The sequence below is a fragment of the Aspergillus brunneoviolaceus genome (assembly GCF_003184695.1).
Source record: "Aspergillus brunneoviolaceus CBS 621.78 unplaced genomic scaffold BO95scaffold_21, whole genome shotgun sequence".
Classification (NCBI taxonomy): Eukaryota; Fungi; Ascomycota; class Eurotiomycetes; order Eurotiales; family Aspergillaceae; genus Aspergillus; species Aspergillus brunneoviolaceus.
This window is the reverse complement of record NW_020290751.1, coordinates 131280-150574: the sequence shown is the minus strand read 5'-3', so window position 1 is coordinate 150574 and position 19295 is coordinate 131280. Positions and strand designations below refer to the sequence as shown.

The following is a 19295-nucleotide window of genomic DNA, read 5'->3' as shown; positions in this document are numbered from 1 at the left end:
CGAAAGATTAAAAAGACTAGCCGAATCAAAACCTCTACAACAGTGGGGATGAATCTAGTAAGTGTTAAGTTAGGTTTTTGGAAACTGTCCGTAGCCAAGTCCCAATATTCAAGTCTCCGTAAATAGAATCTTATTCCGGGTGGGAACCTGGTTGGTGAGCTTAGTGAGATCTACTTTCCATCTCGGAAGCATATACTGACATTCAAGGAGAAAAATGAAAAAGAGAAGGAGACTGAATATCTGATGCTACTGCTGTTCTTTTCCTTTCCGCTATTTTCCTGATGTTTTTCCCCCCTCACTGCTGCAGCTCTTCATTTTATCTCATAGTTTTCATCTTCTGATCCCAATCTGCCATCTAACATGTCACAGTCGTCACAGGATAACTGGTCGGATCCCCGGACAAGCGGAGATGGCCCTCCCAAGTGCCTCCATGGGTCATTGTACAGCAGCCGCGCACGGCGCCCATGGTACTGAGAGTGGTGGCACACTTTTCCGTCGCAGAACGAATCGTTTTTAGCTCCGCAGTCGTGTCGCAGTTGCTGCCGGTGGTGGAGGCTTTGTAGGCATAACCCTCGGTGTGGCTGCCATCCGAGTCGGTGCCGTAGGTGATGGTGCAGGAGTTGGCATCAGACTTGGATTTGATCACCCCGGCGATGAACTCGTAGATCGTGATCGCGGAAGCGGCGGTGATGATCACTTCGGAAGTGACCTTGGCCACTGTGTACGCGGCGACCGTGGTGGTGATTCCGGTGCGCTTGGTAAGGTCCTCAATGGTGGTTGTATTGTCGTAGAGATACGCGTAGTCGGCATTCACCACATCCATCGAAACCGTCAGGTTCATCCCGGGGCCGCTGTCAGAGGATTCGATATAGGAGGTCACAGTAGTGTTGTTTGCAAGACTCGAGCCCACAAGGCCAAGTGCGAGCACACGAGAAAGTACCGTGCTTGGGGAGACCATTCTCCGGTGTGGAAGCGGACGAGGAGAGCAAAGAGGTCACCGAGAATCAAGCAATACCACGTCCACTGCATACTCTTTTCCTGACAGAAGAGGCTTAAGGAAACGAGGGATGTATTTGGGAAGGGAAGCTTGAGGAGGTATGCTGAGATGTGACTCATAGTCCAGAGTGGCGGAAGATGCTTGTAATTATAGTGCAATCTGTTAGGCCACCTTTCTTTTGCAGTTCTTCCTTTTCTTGCTCTCCTGCTGCTATAGATTTTGAATGGTGTATCCCAACCAAAGAGCGACTCCATTTGTCTGGCCAGCGCCTAATGATTCATCCGGAACCCAAGTGCTGGTTAACTTACGAGTTATACCTCTAGTAACCAGGGTACAGCGATAGGGAAAAATCGGCAAGCGCCGCGGTGGGTCGGACAAAGGAGAAGTGCAACGGCTGCAGTGCTATCTTTTGCTGAGTTGCTAGTAGCTCGCCTTGTCAAAGTTCGTTGTTTCTCGAGAAAGCGGGTGGATCCGTGTCAATCTCGACCCACATTAGGCAACAGCGAAACAAGCTCTAGATATTAACTTAACCCTCGCTTAGAAGCTTTTACTAGCTTGACTTTCCCAAGGCTACGTACCGGGTGTAAACGTCCGCGCGTGATCTTGCTTTTGCTTCTTCTCGGATCGCCCTTCCTAGACTTTGCTATGGGTTTACATCTGGGCTCACTTGCCCAAGCAACTGCTTCTTAAGCCAAATGTTTCTATGGTGAGCGACAGAACAGCTGATACCAATTGAGTAGGAACATGAGCTACCCGTGACTGTACTTCCTGTACTAGTTGACGCTAACAGAGGTCTTGCGCTGCGCGGGCCCTACCCGGCCCTATCGAAGAGGTTTAGCGCTTCCAATTGAGAAGACTGCGTAGTCCGACCTAGTGCCTAACTTGCCCAGTCCCTAATACAGCAAGGATAGTACTCTATCATCTGGCAGATATGCGAGTTCCACACTGAAAATCACTAGATTCTATTGTGGCTTGCATCTCTGCTTCTGGGTTCTGTGTGTGCACTTCTCCGGTTACTTCCTATGGTACCAGCTTTGAAAATACTTGTTCATATTGTGGAACCCAGTATAGGGACAAGCTAGATGTCTGGAACACCTTATATATAGAGCTTGATACTGTTTTTGTAGTATGATATTGCAACACCGGTGTCGTTGTTCAACTCTTCTCCGCTACGAAAGTTCTTACTACTAAGATTGTTGCCTTTTCTTGTGTACAAAACCAGCGAGACTCCATGCTTACCTGATTCGGAAGGCGTACAATGAAATTCGACCTGGGCCTAGTAATGTGCGAGACTTTGTCGGCTTTTAGTAACTGCACAATTAGGCATGCGCAGTTCAGCGTACGACCTCTGGTGTCGAAAGTCTACATGTCGAGTGCGCAATCAAAGCCACTCTGTAAGTTGCTATCCCATTGGCCCACGGAGATATGGACCCGCATTTCCGCCTTTCTTTTGCACGAGTTCCAGATCGAAAGCAGTCATCATAGAATGTTTCTCCTTCTATTCCTTGACCTTACTGCTGCTGATCCTATTCAATTAATGGCTCAGATGTGACCTATCAATAGCCTGATTCCCAGCGCTCCAGGACAGGAGACGTGGACACCGATTTATTGTAAATTGATTTTATGACTTTGTGCCCATGTGATTGGACTAGCTTGGTCTTCAGCCATCTCAGGGAGTCACCGTGGTTCTCCGGCCTCAGGACTTCGACCGATAACCAGGTCTGCCGAGAGCCGACCAATTGGTTGCTGAAGGGACCGGGGTTTCTGGGTAGACAATGTCGCTACTCATAGTTTGCATGATTCACCTGCTTCACGAACAGTAAGCCACGGAGATCCATCCAAATCAAGATAGGTCCCTGGAATCCAGAGCGGATTTTGCCCACCAGGCGAAGGACTTTCTACTTTCTACTCCTTATCGGGCATGCGAATCTAGCAACTCCGGTTCACCATCACTCAGCCAAGCATCTCCCCGAGGCGCAATCACATACCTAGTATAGTTTCCCCAATTTCACGGAGCCCCAAGGACACTGCCATGATCAATGCGAAGCTCAAAAATGGCATGGTACTAAGAAAACCAGGAATCTCACGTAGAAAGCATGGGGGAAGAAAAAAAAAAAAAAGCAAGCTCATGCTTTGACGGGAAGGACTTCTGCCGCATCAATCTATTTACAATTATAATCTTATAAGAGATATCATGCTTCGACGCCAGAAGGGTCAGTACGCATCCCCGAACCCCCGGAATCCCTCCTCCCAACACTCCCCAACTCCACCCCATCCTCCTCCCCCTCTGCCTCGCGATCCACTTCCCCCAGAATCCACCTCACCTGCCCATCCGCATCCGTTTGAGACCAGAAACGGTACCGCCGGTCCTCCTCATCATCGCCGTTTCCCCCCATATTTGCCAACCGCTTCGCCCCCTCCGGCCCGCCTACCCAGGGAATCAACGAGCCAATCGCCTTCGGGATCCGAGGCGCATCGTACCGCCCGAAGTAGCACGCGAACACGGTCACCAGCGCGAGGACGTCGATCGATAAGATCACGATGATGATGACGATGGTGGTGCTCGAGGGCATGAAGCCCCAGAAGGTGTATTTGATCACGCCCGGGATCTGCACCATCGGGCCGCGGGGGAAGAGAAGGTCGCGGTTCAGGGTGAGGTAGGTTGCGAAGGTGGATTGGTAGAGGGTTTGAATCGCGGTGGTGAGGGCTTTGGTGGTGTTGGTGGGGTCTGTCTGCTGGATGGTCTGGGATAGTTGGGTGGTCTGGTGGTTGGGGAAGGAGGAGAGGTAGTACGGGAGCGGCTGCGCTGAGATATTGTGGACAAAGAAGCCGAGATTCCGGTTGAAGAGGCCCAGAGCGGTGGTGAGGTTGGCGTAGAAGGGCCCGGTGGTCAGCGGAGCTGTATGATGGACAGCGGCGTGTTCCAGAATATGGCCACTGGGATCGACTTGGACCTCGAAGAATTGGGTGTGAAGCTGAGGGGTGCAGTGCAGCGCTGTCGATGTATGGTTGTCGGTGGGTAGGCTGGTGGCGGAGACGAAGAACCCGCTTCTCTGGCAGTCGGAGTTGTTGGGCCACGCATACTGGATTTTTGGTCGCGTGGGGTCGGGAGAAACGAGAGGAAGATGGACATTGCATTGAGTGGTCTGAGTATCTGGTGAAAGAGGGTAAGCCCAATTCACCGTCGTAGTGTAGTTGTCGATAGTTGCATAGTTGAACGGCAATTCGTCGCACGACAGAGTGGTGCCGATTCCACGAATCATGGCATTGAATACCACACCGACGGCACCCTCGTCTATATCCATTTCAAACGGCTGGAATGAGAGATCCCTTGTAGTCCACGACAGGCGCGAGTGATTCATTGTCAGAAGGTATATACTGCGGTCGAAACTGGGAAAGTCCGGGGTAAGAGTCGGCCCATCAAAGGTTGAATCGGTGTATGAGGTGGTAACGTTGGAGGATGCGAAGTAAGTGTTGATTTGCGGCTCAAATAGACCGCCAGTAACAACGACAAGAATCAGATTGAGCACGCAGACCAACGACAGACCGAACGTAGAGAGGGAAGGCCGTGGCCCTGATCGCCTCAACACAAAGAGGGTCTTGAGAGGACCGTACGCTGGCGCGGATAGCGGCATTGAAGGCCTCATCCCTTGTCGTAATCGGATCCATGGTTCTGCGACGCTCAGGTGGCGGTGCAGGGAGTTGATGAGCGAGCGTACCACTGAAGCAATCATGGTGGGGCCATAGACTAAGAAAGCCGCTGCGAACAGATATTCAGTGGTGTTCATTGTGTTTAACACGCGGACTCGGATCCATGAAAACGTCAGGCCGGTTGCGGTGATAGCGCCCATGAGAAGAACGCATTCCGTCACAAACCATGGAAGAGTTAAGAAGTGCGGCATTGGATCTCCGCGTTTGGAGGCAGCAGGTGGCGGTCCCATCTTCGCAGGAGACCCATCTATCAGAGACAGTTCAAGGCGGCGACCATTGGACCCTGGAATCCACCTACACCAGAGCCCCTTGGCCCATTTGCGAAGTCGTCGGGTCCGTGCGACATGGTAGATCGGTTGGGACAGAGTACCGAGTGTGTCGGAATCGATCAGGCGGGCAATCAAATCGCACTGCGCAGCAATAGAGCTGGGATCGCGATCAAGGAGGCTAAGCCGACGTGGGTATATGAAACTCAGAGCAAGGACTAGGGCAAAGCTTGAAAACATAATGGTTTCGATAAGGACAGCCGCGCGAGGGACCACCGCCACGGCCACTGAGTACGTCATCAGGATGGCATCGATTCGCACAGCCTCCGCCTGTTGGTCGAAGAGTCTATCGATCGCGTTTGTAAATCTGTGGTTCCATGTACGGCCGACAGCTTCCTGATATTGAGTCAAATTCAAGGCCTCCGTATTTCCAACGATGCTGATTCTTTCGTTCCATGATTCACCTGTGCGAGTATGCTCCGCGGACATCAAGCTCTGGAACCCGTGCCCGCTGAAATCCTTTTCACCCAAATCCCCGATGCTAGAATGTATTGGTTGGATACTGGTGGGATACGACCTGTCCGTGAAAGACACATTAGCGGTCGCCTGCCTGTAAAGTGGCTGGCACGCAAAGAATGTGAGATTCGAGCCCAACGGTGTCCCGGCCATACTCTCCATGTCAATTATTATACCGAGCAGACCGGTGGAGGGACAGCCGGTCGCGTTGAAGGCAGGTCGAGACACAGGCGCGGGTTGGGACTGTACGGGTTCCCAATAGCGTGCTTGAAAGCCCCCGTCCCCGAGCGGAGCAGAGGTGTTGAGCGCAATACCGATCTCACAGGCGGCGGCTGTCGACATGCCTAGCAGCGTGACATTCGAAAGATTCCACACCAGACCGTGGTCGCTCAACGAATCCTCGGCTGAAGAAACATTCATTGTGCTCGGTACTGCCCCAGTCACAGTCGCATTGACGCACGTCAGGTCGGACCAGTACACGGACTGACTTATGCTCAGGGTGGAAAATTCCATGCTGTAGTCCGATGGGAAAGTTACGGGAGCCACGGCATAGGCCATGGTTTTGTTTGGTCCGGGGTCATTGCAATGAGAGCTCTGCGACGATGGCTTGTGAGCAGCTTCGAGTGCGAACCAATTGTCCTGAGCTTCCAGATCAACCAGGTGTGGCCAGCTATCGAGGGTCTTGGTCTCCACCACATCAAAGGATGATAGGACAACAAGACCCGAGAGCAACGAGGCCACGAGGAGGTGTATTGCCAAAGACATCAGGGAAACGCATAGCACGATCCAATGTCGGTTTCGAAGGGCACGAATAGGAGCGAGGATTCCAGGATCGAAGCTGTAATTGGTAAAGAGAACACTGGCGGAGGCACCGCTAGGATTAGCCAGCTGGAAATACGGCTCCAAGCGCAGCAGGTCGTGGGCAAAGACTTCCCAAAGGACTACGGCAACCAGGCCGACAATGGTGGGAGTATCCGCCCACGCCCGCCACATGGAGGTAGAAAGGTCTTCCCTCTGTTTGTATTGAGCGATGCCATTGTGGCGAGTGGAATATTGACGGAGGACCTCAACAGCGATGGCAATCAACAGCAGGACAGTCGAGAGAGTAAGTAGGTATGGCCTGCGCAATGTGTGTGGCAGCCAGCTAGGCCGGTTTTGGGCATCATTATCATTATTATCATCATCATCATCATCATCATTAGTTGCCCCGCCGGCGGAGGGATTGCGGCGGCCGCATTGCATGAGGTGTGGGGGGGAAGGAAACGGGGTAGAGCGGTAGAATGGTAAATTGTCCGCCCATAGCAGCCGATTAATTCGGAGAAATCAAATTCATCTCTGAGATAGATACTTCTTGAGTTTGAGAGGGTGATAGGGGGTGATAGGGAGTGAAGTGATGACAATTCGACTTAAGATGGTGACAAAAGAAGACTGCAGAATTTTTGAGGGGATTAATGTTGGCTGCCTAGACTGGCGAAGTGGGGATTCTGTTTAAAAAGGGGTCCTGCAACTAATCAAGTAGAGTTAGGGCTTGGCGGGGCGGCAAGACCCTTCATTGTCAGTGGATACCTCAGGCTTTCATCATCAGCCCTACCTTTTATTCTACTCATGTATGTACCGTACAAATGCAGGATTTTGTCTCCATGCCTCGCCACCACCATGTAAGATGAAGATCTTTTAGATGTACATTTTCGCGCCGGCTCTCGAGTTTCAAGATATATAGGAACTTCTAAGCGGCTATGGCACAGGTTGTGATGTGGGTGAAGTCGCCATTAGTCACCGAAATTTCCTTTGGCAACCTCTATCAATTCTCGTGTCGCCAGCCCATTACCTAGTATCTTGGCAGGATTCTCCGACGTTCTGGTCAGTGAGCAACTTGCTACAACTGAATCACCGCTAGGCAGTGCCTGCCACCCTCCACTTCTTCATATCCCATGGAGATGGCTTCCCCTTTTCACATCTCCGCGGGGGAATGCTTGGGGCGGAATCATCGCAGGTATGTCGCGTTGACTCTCTGTCCTCGGCGTACGATTCGAGTGCGTGTCAATGGGTCCATCTATGAGAGACCTCTTCCCAACACAAATCATGCAACCAGCGCAGCGTGGGTTAATATGGCTCCCTACATTTATGACAAAGCATCATATAACTTTAACTAACTTATGCGTTCAACCGGTAGCCCTAAGCGGCCCGCCGGACCGCGCCATACCGCGCCCTATCACTATGCCCTATTGCCTAATACCCTGTCGGCACTTGCCGACTTCTTTTATTCACTAACATTTCACCTAGATTGGGCTAACGTGGTCTAGATCTTGTTCTCGGGCAAATCAACGGTTTCGCATCGGTGATATGTTCCCGACGACATACTACTTTCGGCGACCATGCCGACGAACACGGTCTACGGAATGCCACCACGTAAGATCCAGCGAGAAGCGAATGAATGTTCTCTAAGAAAGCCAGTAGAATAACTTAAGATCGTAGAATCTTTCAAGGAGTAGAAACACGCGGCGTTGCTGCTTTCTATACTCCGTCCAAGTCATTCGCGCTCGCATGAACGACACAACATACCAAGAGCCCAAACAAGGAGATGTTGCCAAGTATAAAATCTGCACTCGTGGTTGTAAAAGAAAAGAGGAATGGTGTAAGTTAGCGGCCTCGGCTTCCGAAGCAATGTGAAGGGTCTGCGAAATTATCTTCTATCATGGTTTCAAAATCTCTTCATGCCGCTTTAGTACGGCGATCATGCAAGATCTCTGTCAATCATCCTGCTCAGGGTCTGCTAGTCAGAGACACCGTCTTTCTGGCACCACGTGCAAGATGTTCTACCTTATACTGGGCAAGCGCATTTTGATAGACAAGCCCTCCATGCCATGGACTTAGCGTCGAACACTCGTAGATCCCCTTCATTATTATCTGTGGTACTCACAAGTCTCTCTTGCTCTTTGTATGCTGTGCAAATTCGGGTCACGCTCGATTACTAACCCTGTTATATCTCTTTCATTCTCGAGCAAACACGCAACGTACTTCAACTTACTATACCAATCCACTAGCAATGTCTCGAGAGCTCCCATCAAATTTCTTTCGTGAGTTTCGAAGATAGGAGACCTTCTTTTCATTATGGTATTATTGACGTCAGAGCCTGGATGATCTTCCTTTCTAACCAGAGAAAGTATATGTACATTGCAAGGTAGGAAAACAAGCTGCCATGAAATATACGGCGAGAGCTTGAGAGAATTGCAGGAAGCAGAGAGCAAAAGTCTTCAACCTTTGCTCTTTACAGGGAGACAACGGTAGAAGGAATTTGACAACAAAGATAGCGGTTGCCTTTTCTCCCCGCAATGACTACCCTTTTCCTTCCTGATATCTGTTCCCGTCTATTGTCATGCGCCATATCGATCTTTGAAGCCAATTACAGCCTATGCTTTGGCACGGTACTCGTCGTCGGTGACTGCGTCGTGCCAGACCGTCTTTCCCAGGCCGACAACCAAATGGGTCAAGATGGTGCCATCGTCGGCGCCATGCCAATGCGTGGTGCCAGCCGGCGCCCAGATCAGATCGCCCGTTTTGATCCGGCGGGGAGCATCGCCCTTGTCGCAGATCCAGCCCGATCCGGCCACGACCTTGATGAATTGCCCGTGCTCGTGGGTGTGCCAATGGGTTCGCGCGCAAGGAGTAAATGTCACATTGGCAATCGCGGCGTTGTCGTCAAAGTGGATCATATCGAGGTAAACATCCCCGGTAAACGTGGCGGTGGGCTTGGCGGTGCTGTGGCCTCCTGAGGAATTGGAGAGGATGACGGATTTGGACATTGTAGGAGAGGTATAAAGTAGAAGCTGTGAAGATATGCTACTTGATTCATTTCTAGAGAGGTGAGAGGGTGCTCAAGACATTGATATAATCGCTGTTCTCAGAGTTTTCAATTTCTCTTGATACCGTGAACCCCCGGGATGACGCGGGCATAAGCCCGGCCGTACACCGCGCTTACGGCCCCACAGGTGCTGACACTATGCCATACTACCGTATTTGTATTCCCTGATCCTTTCCCTGCGGGGCTTGGGTCAAATATCATTTGCAATATCATCCAATAGGCGAAATTGTGAAGGCGAAATCCCAAGTCAGCTCCGTCAGAGTGCTGACACTGAGATCATTCCTTTAAACCCTATCTCCGTGCGGGGCATCTCCACTTTGAAGACGGGCATGTCAGCTGCGCGGGAAACCAGCCGAGTCTTAAGCGAGCGACATACACTGTACTACTGGATAAATAGTTTCTAAAATTATCTATTTTGTTAGCTGTAGTCAAGTGAAATTCAAGAATTACTGTTCAAAGAGGTTCACAAATTTCCTACATGATATTGCGACAGTCCAATAGGCGGGGACTGCAACATCCACAAGAACATCCCAAGCCTAGGACAAAGCAACTCTATACTGCCCAACCTGCACCATGCCGTCAAGACTTGGCCGTGAAGCGACTACGCTCCCGCAGCGCCGCCCCGTTGCATCCTAGTCTCGACTTGCCATCTCTCTGACTTCTCCCTTTTCAAAAGAGTCGGACAACAAGGTTGTGACAATTAAGCATCATGATATGACCCAATGAGCTCATTCGCCTTCTTTCCACAACTACCCTAGGGATTGTGGGACACGATCTGGTGATTGTGTTTGCCGGGCTCCTAGATTGTAGAAATATACGCTCAACCGGGAGCATCCCTAGATCCAGGCGGTCATGCAGGAAATGCCCGTGTTCCAGCCGATGATTCTCTTTTGTCATCGCATGGGGACTGGTTGCGACGGCCATTAGACTTTCTATTTCGGCTGATCGGCGGGTCTAGTATGCGCGGGGGACGGGGCCTTTGGAGGAGATCCTCTGTATTCACATGATACACCTCGAATCAGGCCCAATGGGTTATGTCTACATTGTCCTTCAGCTTTATCACTTATCTACCTATAGACTTTTCGTGACGATTACCAATAGTTGGCCAATACTGTACAGAGTACTTCATTGCAGAGCCGATCGCTCACATTGTCTCCACAACATTGACATTTAGTTTCGCCAACGCCTAGCTATCTCCCCACTAAGCACCAGCTATGCGCTTACGCCTGCTGAGCCCATTCTCTGAACCCCGTCGACTGACTCCCAGTGATGCGATACACATTCCGCGTAAAATCCGTGTCCGTTGCGAAATTGACAAGCCCACGACCGAGACCAAGGCTCTGCTCCCGATTCTGCTGCACGACAGCCCGCGCCAGAGGCTCGGGGAACCCAAGCTTTGCAACGAAGCACTCAATCTCTTCCTCCTCGCCAACCGTGACAACCTCCACCTCTTTCCCGGTGGTCTCTCGACTCAGCAATCGAACAGCATCTCCCAGCGCCAGCTCTTCCTGACCCAGCAAATTCACATAATTGCCCTGCACCATACCACTCCCTTGCGCAAGAAGTGTCCCACAAACCCGGCCAATATCCTCCGGAACCACCAAGTCAAACTTCGCCTCCGGATACGCCATCCCCACCCTCCCCTCAGCCGCAGCAGCCAACCACCATCGAATATTAGTGGCATAGAAACTCGGCCGCACCGCAACATACCCCGAAGCTCCAAACACATCTGCCAGAGACATTTCTACCCGCGCGTGGGCATGCGCGATGAAATTCTCCGGCCCGACACTGCCCGGCTCGCCCTTCACAGCGAAGCTGCTCAAGTAGACCACGTGCTCGATCCCGGCGGATTTCATGGCCTCCAGGCTGGCGCGCATGTGGTCTGGAGCGTCGAAGACGGTATAGACGAATGCCCGCGTGGCGTTCGTGGAGGTCACCGCGAGGCGGATGGATTCGGGGTCGCTCAGGTCGGCCTGGATGCGTTGATAGCTGCCCTGGTGCTCTTGTTCGGGGGTTAGGGCTGAAATGGGTTTGGTGGGGTCACGGGCGGCGAGGACGACGCTGGTGCCCCGGGCGTGGGCGGCGCGGGCGGTGGCTGAGGCGACCGTGCCGGTTGCGCCGAAGATGATCACTTTGGCCATCTCAGTGGGTTCGAGTCTTGGGTGTTAAAGTTTGAGGAGAAGGTAAGTAGGATGTCTGCCAGAACGATTGGGATAATATGGTAGTGACAGGAAATGCCACAATCAGACCAGGATCGAGTTGTGTGGGTTTGGTGAATGCCTTCGTGAATCTCGATACAGATCGTCCAAATGTAATGACAAGGCTGAGTTGGGATTTTATATGGGATTCAACAACAAGCGCGGTGATCCACTCTCCCGGTGCTTCGGAAGAGTCGAAGGCGAATGAGCAAGCGAGTCATGCTCCACCGCATGTCGTCCGACCCAATTTTTTGCGAATGTCTTTCCTTACCTGGATTAGTCTGGTGGCTGATTTTTTCAAGCTTTTTGTACCTCGGACTTTATCTGACTTTCCACCGATCATATGGCGATTGAAGAATTATTGAATCTCAAGGTTCCGGATTGATATGAGTGATCCTGTCTCTGATCGCTACCTAGTTACCTAGATTTGTTTGTCCCTATACAGTGAATTTAAGTTGTGACGAGTTGGTTCGTTCAGCATCTTTCCTTTTTCACAACAAGACATTCGCTTATCATATAGGTGTCAAATGCCTTTGACATGATTTTAGCTGATTTAGGAATAAATACTGAATATATATATATATATATGATTGAATAATTACCGTGTGGCCTTTGGAAGGCCAGCTCACAGCTGGTTACTAAAGCTACGTATGATTTGATTCCATAATACATGTTTCCAACCTGCAAAAGAGTTATGGCATAAAAGTCGACGCCTATCGGCATGAATCATCGGCGCCCTAGCCGAGCAGCCTAGTCAGCGTGATTCTAATAGACACGCACACGGAGAATGCAGGATAAAGGCAAAGCTTAACGCGCACACTGAGCGACCAGTTCGCGAAGCTCATTCTCCGACAGCGGTCGCACCCCAAACGTCTCATTGGAAAGATCACTTGAATTGAAGTGGCTTCCAAACCCTTCGCCAAAGATTGCTCGGCGCAAGAAGCCAACGGCAGCCGCATGGAAGTTGGGGTTGGGCTTAGCCAGCTCCGCCGACGCCTCTTGTTCCAGGTCGGATGTCGAGACAGCCTTGGTCTCCAGATGCTTGCCGGAGAGAGCCAGCAACTCCCTCTGGGAGACCACGGCTTGATGGACGAACACCTCCTTGTTGGCCGTCGCGGGAAGGTTCTTGATGATCCCCACCACGGCCTGGCCCACCGCGCTGGTGGTGGTCGTACTAAATCTCCTCTCACCATTATCGTAGAGGGTAGCCACAGGACCAGCGAGATTCAACAGGAAGCCCACTTTCAGTCCCCAATCGAGGAAGGGGCCGTTGAACAGCAGCGTGTACGTGAAATCCGCGGAATGGGACGCCTTCTGCCGGAGGTGTTTCTGCACCGCAACCTTGTCGGCGAAGACGGGAAGCCTTGCCGTTGCCGGGTGGGTAGTGTGAGATCCAAACTCGGAGGGAATGTAACGCTTGACTCCCGCGGCTACTGCGGCATCCACCAGGCGGAGATGAACATCCCGGGGAACAGAGCCAACTCCTAGAGTGTTTACCACCACCTCATTGCCAGCTAACGCCGCCTGAAGGGCCTCGAGAGACGAATAGTCAACCTTCGCAACATGAACTCTTGAATCAAACTCCTTGCCACTGTCCTGCCGGGTGAGGACCGTGACATCAAAACCGCCCGTCAGTAGCTCGGATAGAATCGCCGGTCCAAGATTGCCAGAAGCCTAAGTCCGTTAGGTGTTGGCTGTTCCGCAACATCTGAGAAATTCAAGGGGGCATTGGGGTAAGAACTGGGTTTAGGGAAACCGACTCCGACAAGAGCTACCCTGGTAGCGGCCATGATGATCAGAGGTTGAACTCAAACGGGTTATTTCTTTGCGTTTCTTGTCAATAGACCGCGACAGTTGCACTAATTATATATTAGATGTGAGTGGATAAAACCCTTCTGCTCTGGTGAGTATTCTGCTCATATACACCTACACCGCACACCTTGGTGACGTCTATGAAGTTGAAGTATGACCAATCGACTCAGCGAGGTCATTTGTCATGGGCCGCCCGATGACTAAGGAGACGACGCCACCGACCATCGCTCCTTGACAGAGTACTATGGGAGATCTTGGGATTTGGATATGTTGGAATGATTATCAATTTCCGTTATGTCGAGTGCAGAATGGACCACTACCTAGTCGGAAAGTCATTCATCCATTTGTGATATAAGGCGGCAGAATTCCGCGCGCGGAAGGGATTTCCGCTGCCGATGATGCGAGGTCTGCTGAGACCCAAGGTGGTATGGCCGGTTCTGCTTGCCGAATCTGTGGCATAAAGATCAAACACTTCAACTACTGCGCGTTACTCAATCAGAGGATCTGCGGTGGTTCTTGCTGAGAGTTAGTTGTCGAATACAGGGCTTCTTTGACGTAGGGCAAGTCATTGTTTCGGGATGTTGGGCTAACAGCCCAAAGTCATGACTTACGCCGGAACTCAGTATTGCATTGCAGTTCAAACAATGCACCTGTATGCCCTAGCTAGCGGAAGCATAATGAGTTGATTAATTATCTATCCCTCTCCTTTGTGCTTGTCAAAGGGATGATGGCGTCCCGAACAAAGCAATTGTTCTATTGGGATTCAACAAGGACACCCACCTACTGACAAAGTGTCAATCAAGTTTTAATCTATACACTTACTCCAGTCCGGCTTCATCGAATGCCTATAAATACCACCTTCTCAACCTACCTATTAGTCCTATTCCCTCACTATCAAACCCCCCCACCAACATCAGTACACCCGAAGCAAGCTTCAACCAAGCTACACCTTCACTCGTACAACCTACACCAAACACCACAATGCACTTCCACCCCGAAGTCGTCTTCCTTGGGGGGCTCGGCCTCCTCATGGGCGCCAGCAGCTCCCCGCTCCCCTCCCGCCCCTCCACCCCGCTCCCCGAGGACTCTGCCTTGGCCCTCAGCCCTAATACCACCACCGGTAAACCCCTCCCCGACCTAACTCATCTCACCATCACCCCCCGCGAGAAGGACACCAACGTGGAGATCGTCTGCCACGACCACGTCTTCACCCGTGACCACGTCAAGGCCGCCGTCAAGCAGGCCAAGCGCATCCACGAGGCCAAGGAGGAGCACCCGCACGACTACGCCGAGTTCCCCAAGCCCCTGGACCGCCGCGCCAGCGATCTGTTCAACAAGCGCGACGAACTGTTCCAGTTCCCGCTCGTGGCCGACGGCGTCTACGACGGCAAGGCCGATGTGACCGGGCGTGAGTTCGTGATCGTCGACAAGAACTTTAAGTGTAAGGGGGCGGTGCGGTACTATGATGACCATGGGGAGGACAAGGGCCATGCGGATGCGTGCTATGCGCGGAAGCGGAAGGATAAGGATGGGAAGGGCAAGGGCAAGGGCAAGGATAAGGAGAAGCGTAAGGGTGGTGGTGGCGGCGCAGGCGGCGGCGGTGGCGGTCATGGCGGCGGTGGTCATGCCAGCGGTCATGCCAGTGGTGGCCATGGTGGTGGCCGGACAGGTGTTATCGTTGCTGGTGGTGCCCATGGGGCTGACGAGGGGAATTACGATGTTTGCTAGTTCCACCCCCTTCGGGGGTTTGAACCTGAAGTTTTGAGTGCTTCGGCACTGGTCACTCTTTTGGCATTCTCTAGCATTCGTGCATGCAGATCATCTTAGGTCTGTCTGCCCTAGTTACTCTTTAGAATATGTGTTTGTGTCTCTAGTACTATCTATATATAACGATAAAAAAGATGCCATTGTGTCATTATAGCTCTTTCTAATCTAGTAACCTTGAAATCCGACTGAGGGCTCACTCAAATACTCGTTCTTGCGGCGCCCCACATGTGGGTGGAATTGATCAGCCCCACACGACCTGTTGCGATAGCGACGAAGAAAATCAAAAAACCAAAAAAAAAAAAAAGAGAATGGGACGAGCCGGGCTTGAACCGGCCACCTTCAGATTAATGGCCGAAGTTGGTACTTCAGTCTGACGCGCTCCCAGATGCGCCATCGTCCCAAGATCGATGTAATTTTCTTCTTTTTAGCTCTTATATCTTTTGAGAATGCTATACTTCATCGCATGTTAAGGCGTACCACTCAATTACAGCAGATATCTTCTTATTACTAGATATAACTAGCCTCGCAACTGACATGTCCATTACATAATATATTAATAAAATTTTTATTCGATTGTCTCTCGGAGAATTAATAATCCTAATATATAGTTTAGATATAAGAGTATATTCTATGCCTGAATATATAAATTTAGTCTATATAGTATGCTATAAAAGATCTGTTCTACTCTATCTTTCCGCCCCGGGCGACTTTTTATAGCCTGAGGCTTTAAATTCTCTCGCTGCTCGCCATCGTCTCCTCCAGACTTGAACTTGTCCGCTATTGGTACATACTGTCTAAAAACCCACCACCATGTAGTCCCACCAGGCAAGGACAGAAAAAGGGCCAAAAGAAAACAGCAAAAAGTATTGGGGCAAGCCGGGCTTGAACCGGCCACCTCCAGATCTTCAGTCTGACGCGCTCCCAGATGCGCCATTGCCCCATTGCACGTGATGCTGCCAGGATATAATGCTATATGAGCGGTCAACAAATTTGCCATTGCCCCGTTCGTGTAGACGTCGGCTTATTTGCGGTAATATGCCCCACAGCGCGCGAAAGAGTGCAGAATCCTGGCCCTGCAGTAAATATCAACAATTCCTCATTTTCAGGTGAACAAAAGGTCGAAGAGAGTATGGTTTCTCTTCCTGTGACTCTCATGGAGCGACTTCCATGTTTACCCGATAACATCAATTGTGGTATACTGATGTCGCGATAGTCTGGTGGGCGGTTATATATCCCGAGGCATCAACCCTTAAATATCCTATATCTACGCAACACTGTGCTGCCGGGGCCACCCCAACAAACCAGAAAAAGGAGCTCAGTTGGAACATGGTAAACACCTACAAGCTTGACGGCCTACAATCCCACCACCAATTATTCCTCCGCGCATACACCACATGGCTATAGTAGTGAGGAACCCCGGTCGGTCCCCGTTCGGCTACGAACCAAGACGTAAGATCAATGACAGACCATGCTACTGGTTGACACCGAGCTGCACTCTCGAACCCGTGGGGGATACTATGTAGATTATCACCCTCGTAATGAAGCATGATTCAGTGTGCTGGCTGAGTCGAGTTAGGGCTGTGCGAGCAACTCCGTATTGCCAGTTAGTGATCGGCCTCCGCATCCGGAGAGCGTACAGTACAGTACATACTCCGTACATTCCTCGGCCCGTAAACTCCCAGCCTCAACTCAACCCCAACCCCATCCCATCCCAACCCACCCCTTGTTAGGCCACCACCCAGCACTTACGCGATGAAAACAAAACAATCAAGTTCCCATCCACCTTCCACCTCGTCTACCTGCCCTTCTTCCAACTCCCCCAAGACTCTAACCCCATTCAACCCAGATCGACAGCCGAGAGCTCGCCGTCGGCGAAACCCCAGGCAAAACCTCGGCGATATCCTCCACGCCCTACACCCCGCAACCCTGGCAGTGCGGGATTTCGCCGAAATCGCGGAGAATCCATGGAGATTCATCGTATGACGATGCACAAGGGTCTTCTCTGAGCAGGACATCACGGAAGAAGCAGCAGCAGCAGCAGGAGCGCAAGCAACCGTGCAAGCGACATATAAAGCGCCCCATTTCCCGGTGGCAAGACTCTCCTCGAAGCTATCCAATCCAGGAGCATCACAATGAAGCTCACCACTACCACGCTGGCGCTCGCCACCGGCGCAGCAGCCTCATATCACCTGGACACCACGGCCCCGCCGCCGACCAACCTCAGCACCCTCCCCAACAACACCCTCTTCCACCTGTGGCGGCCGCGCGCGCACATCCTGCCCGCCGAGGGCCAAATCGGCGACCCCTGCGCGCACTATACCGACCCATCCACCGGCCTCTTCCACGTGGGGTTCCTGCACGACGGGGACGGCATCGCGGGCGCCACCACGGCCAACCTGGCCACCTACACCGACACCTCCGATAACGGGAGCTTCCTGATCCAGCCGGGCGGGAAGAACGACCCCGTCGCCGTGTTCGACGGCGCCGTCATCCCCGTCGGCGTCAACAACACCCCCACCTTACTCTACACCTCCGTCTCCTTCCTGCCCATCCACTGGTCCATCCCCTACACCCGCGGCAGCGAGACGCAGTCGTTGGCCGTCGCGCGCGACGGCGGCCGCCGCTTCGAGAAGCTCGACCAGGGCCCCGTCATCGCCGACCACCCCTTCGCCGTCGACGTCACCGCCTTCCGCGATCCGTTTGTCTTCCGCAGTGCCAGGTTGGATGTGCTGCTGTCGTTGGATGAGGAGGTGGCGCGGAATGAGACGGCCGTGCAGCAGGCCGTCGATGGCTGGACCGAGAAGAACGCCCCCTGGTATGTCGCGGTCTCTGGTGGGGTGCACGGCGTCGGGCCCGCGCAGTTCCTCTACCGCCAGAACGGCGGGAACGCTTCCGAGTTCCAGTACTGGGAGTACCTCGGGGAGTGGTGGCAGGAGGCGACCAACTCCAGCTGGGGCGACGAGGGCACCTGGGCCGGGCGCTGGGGGTTCAACTTCGAGACGGGGAATGTGCTCTTTCTCACCGAGGAGGGCCATGACCCCAAGACGGGTGAGGTGTTCGTCACACTCGGCACGGAGGGGTCTGGCCTGCCCATCGTGCCGCAGGTCTCCAGTATCCACGATATGCTGTGGGCGGCGGGTGAGGTCGGGGTGGGCAGTGAGCAGGAGGGTGCCAAGGTCGAGTTCTCCCCCTCCATGGCCGGGTTTCTGGACTGGGGGTTCAGCGCCTACGCTGCGGCGGGCAAGGTGCTGCCGGCCAGCTCAGCGGTGTCGAAGACCAGCGGCGTGGAGGTGGATCGGTATGTCTCGTTCGTCTGGTTGACGGGCGACCAGTACGAGCAGGCGGATGGGTTCCCCACGGCCCAGCAGGGGTGGACGGGGTCGCTGCTGCTGCCGCGCGAGCTGAAGGTGCAGACGGTGGAGAACGTCGTCGACAACGAGCTGGTGCGCGAGGAGGGCGTGTCATGGGTGGTGGGGGAGTCGGACAACCAGACGGCCACGCTGCGCACGCTGGGGATCACGATCGCCCGGGAGACCAAGGCGGCGCTGCTGGCCAACGGCTCGGTGACCGCGGAGGAGGACCGCACGCTGCAGACGGCGGCCGTCGTGCCGTTCGCGCAATCGCCGAGCTCCAAGTTCTTCGTGCTGACGGCCCAGCTGGAGTTCCCCGCGAGCGCGCGCTCGTCCCCGCTCCAGTCCGGGTTCGAAATCCTGGCGTCGGAGCTGGAGCGCACGGCCGTCTACTACCAGTTCAGCAATGAGTCGCTGGTCGTCGACCGCAGCCAGACCAGTGCGGCGGCGCCCACGAACCCCGGGCTGGATAGCTTTACTGAGTCCGGCAAGTTGCGGTTGTTCGACGTGATCGAGAACGGCCAGGAGCAGGTCGAGACGTTGGATCTCACTGTCGTCGTGGATAACTCGGTTGTCGAGGTGTATGCCAACGGGCGCTTTGCGTTGAGCACCTGGGCGAGATCGTGGTACGACAACTCCACCCAGATCCGCTTCTTCCATAACGGCGAGGGCGAGGTGCAGTTCAGGAATGTCTCCGTGTCGGAGGGGCTCTATAACGCCTGGCCGGAGAGAAATTGACCGGGATTACGGCATGCAGTGTATGATTGCCTAGCATAGCACGGTTGTAACACAAATCAAGTACAATTCCATTGTAAC

The 19295-nt window shown here is 52.9% G+C and overlaps 7 protein-coding genes and 2 non-coding genes across 9 annotated transcripts; 2 read left to right on the top strand and 7 right to left on the bottom strand.

The window, feature by feature from the left end:
* Positions 1–267: 267 nt before the first annotated feature.
* On the bottom strand, positions 268–1387 carry BO95DRAFT_441215 (uncharacterized protein). Its single transcript, XM_025586131.1, has one exon. It carries the CDS (start codon positions 956–958, stop codon positions 356–358), a length of 603 nt encoding a protein of 200 aa, XP_025443897.1. The 5' UTR covers positions 959–1387; the 3' UTR covers positions 268–355.
* A 1802-nt stretch (positions 1388–3189) lies between these two features.
* Positions 3190–6886, bottom strand: BO95DRAFT_410103 (uncharacterized protein; the record flags this gene model as incomplete). Its single annotated transcript, XM_025584163.1, has 1 exon — positions 3190–6886. Exon 1 carries the CDS (start codon positions 6730–6732, stop codon positions 3190–3192), a length of 3543 nt encoding a protein of 1180 aa, XP_025443896.1. The 5' UTR covers positions 6733–6886.
* A 2014-nt stretch (positions 6887–8900) lies between these two features.
* On the bottom strand, positions 8901–9293 carry BO95DRAFT_359216 (cupin domain-containing protein; the record flags this gene model as incomplete). The annotated part of the gene is made up of 1 exon (XM_025582437.1): positions 8901–9293. The coding sequence occupies one exon, from the start codon at positions 9291–9293 to the stop codon at positions 8901–8903; it is 393 nt and encodes a 130-aa protein (XP_025443895.1).
* Positions 9294–10572: 1279 nt separating this feature from the next.
* Positions 10573–11630, bottom strand: BO95DRAFT_472342 (SDR family oxidoreductase; the record flags this gene model as incomplete). The annotated part of the gene is made up of 1 exon (XM_025589645.1): positions 10573–11630. Exon 1 carries the CDS (start codon positions 11491–11493, stop codon positions 10573–10575), a length of 921 nt encoding a protein of 306 aa, XP_025443894.1. The 5' UTR covers positions 11494–11630.
* Positions 11631–12357: 727 nt separating this feature from the next.
* On the bottom strand, positions 12358–13340 carry BO95DRAFT_513082 (aromatic alcohol reductase; the record flags this gene model as incomplete). The annotated part of the gene is made up of 2 exons (XM_025591582.1): positions 12358–13224; positions 13311–13340. The coding sequence occupies 2 exons, from the start codon at positions 13338–13340 to the stop codon at positions 12358–12360; spliced, it is 897 nt and encodes a 298-aa protein (XP_025443893.1).
* Positions 13341–14343: 1003 nt separating this feature from the next.
* BO95DRAFT_480868 (uncharacterized protein) lies at positions 14344–15090 on the top strand (the record flags this gene model as incomplete). The annotated part of the gene is made up of 1 exon (XM_025590172.1): positions 14344–15090. One exon carries the CDS (start codon positions 14344–14346, stop codon positions 15088–15090), a length of 747 nt encoding a protein of 248 aa, XP_025443892.1.
* A 348-nt stretch (positions 15091–15438) lies between these two features.
* Positions 15439–15529, bottom strand: BO95DRAFT_t102. Its single transcript has one exon. It is a non-coding gene; the product is annotated as a tRNA-Phe (tRNA).
* A 467-nt stretch (positions 15530–15996) lies between these two features.
* On the bottom strand, positions 15997–16069 carry BO95DRAFT_t101. The gene has a single exon. It is a non-coding gene; the product is annotated as a tRNA-Phe (tRNA).
* An 808-nt stretch (positions 16070–16877) lies between these two features.
* Positions 16878–19287, top strand: BO95DRAFT_441214 (glycoside hydrolase family 32 protein). The gene has a single exon (XM_025586130.1). It carries the CDS (start codon positions 17262–17264, stop codon positions 19215–19217), a length of 1956 nt encoding a protein of 651 aa, XP_025443891.1. The 5' UTR covers positions 16878–17261; the 3' UTR covers positions 19218–19287.
* The last annotated feature ends 8 nt before the right edge of the window (positions 19288–19295 follow it).

What these genes read in the sequence shown, in the direction of transcription:
- BO95DRAFT_441215 (XM_025586131.1), bottom strand. Translation starts at nt 958, where the DNA reads ATGGTCTCCCCAAGCACGGTACTTTCTCGTGTGCTCGCACTTGGCCTT.
- BO95DRAFT_441214 (XM_025586130.1), top strand. Translation starts at nt 17,262, where the DNA reads ATGAAGCTCACCACTACCACGCTGGCGCTCGCCACCGGCGCAGCAGCC.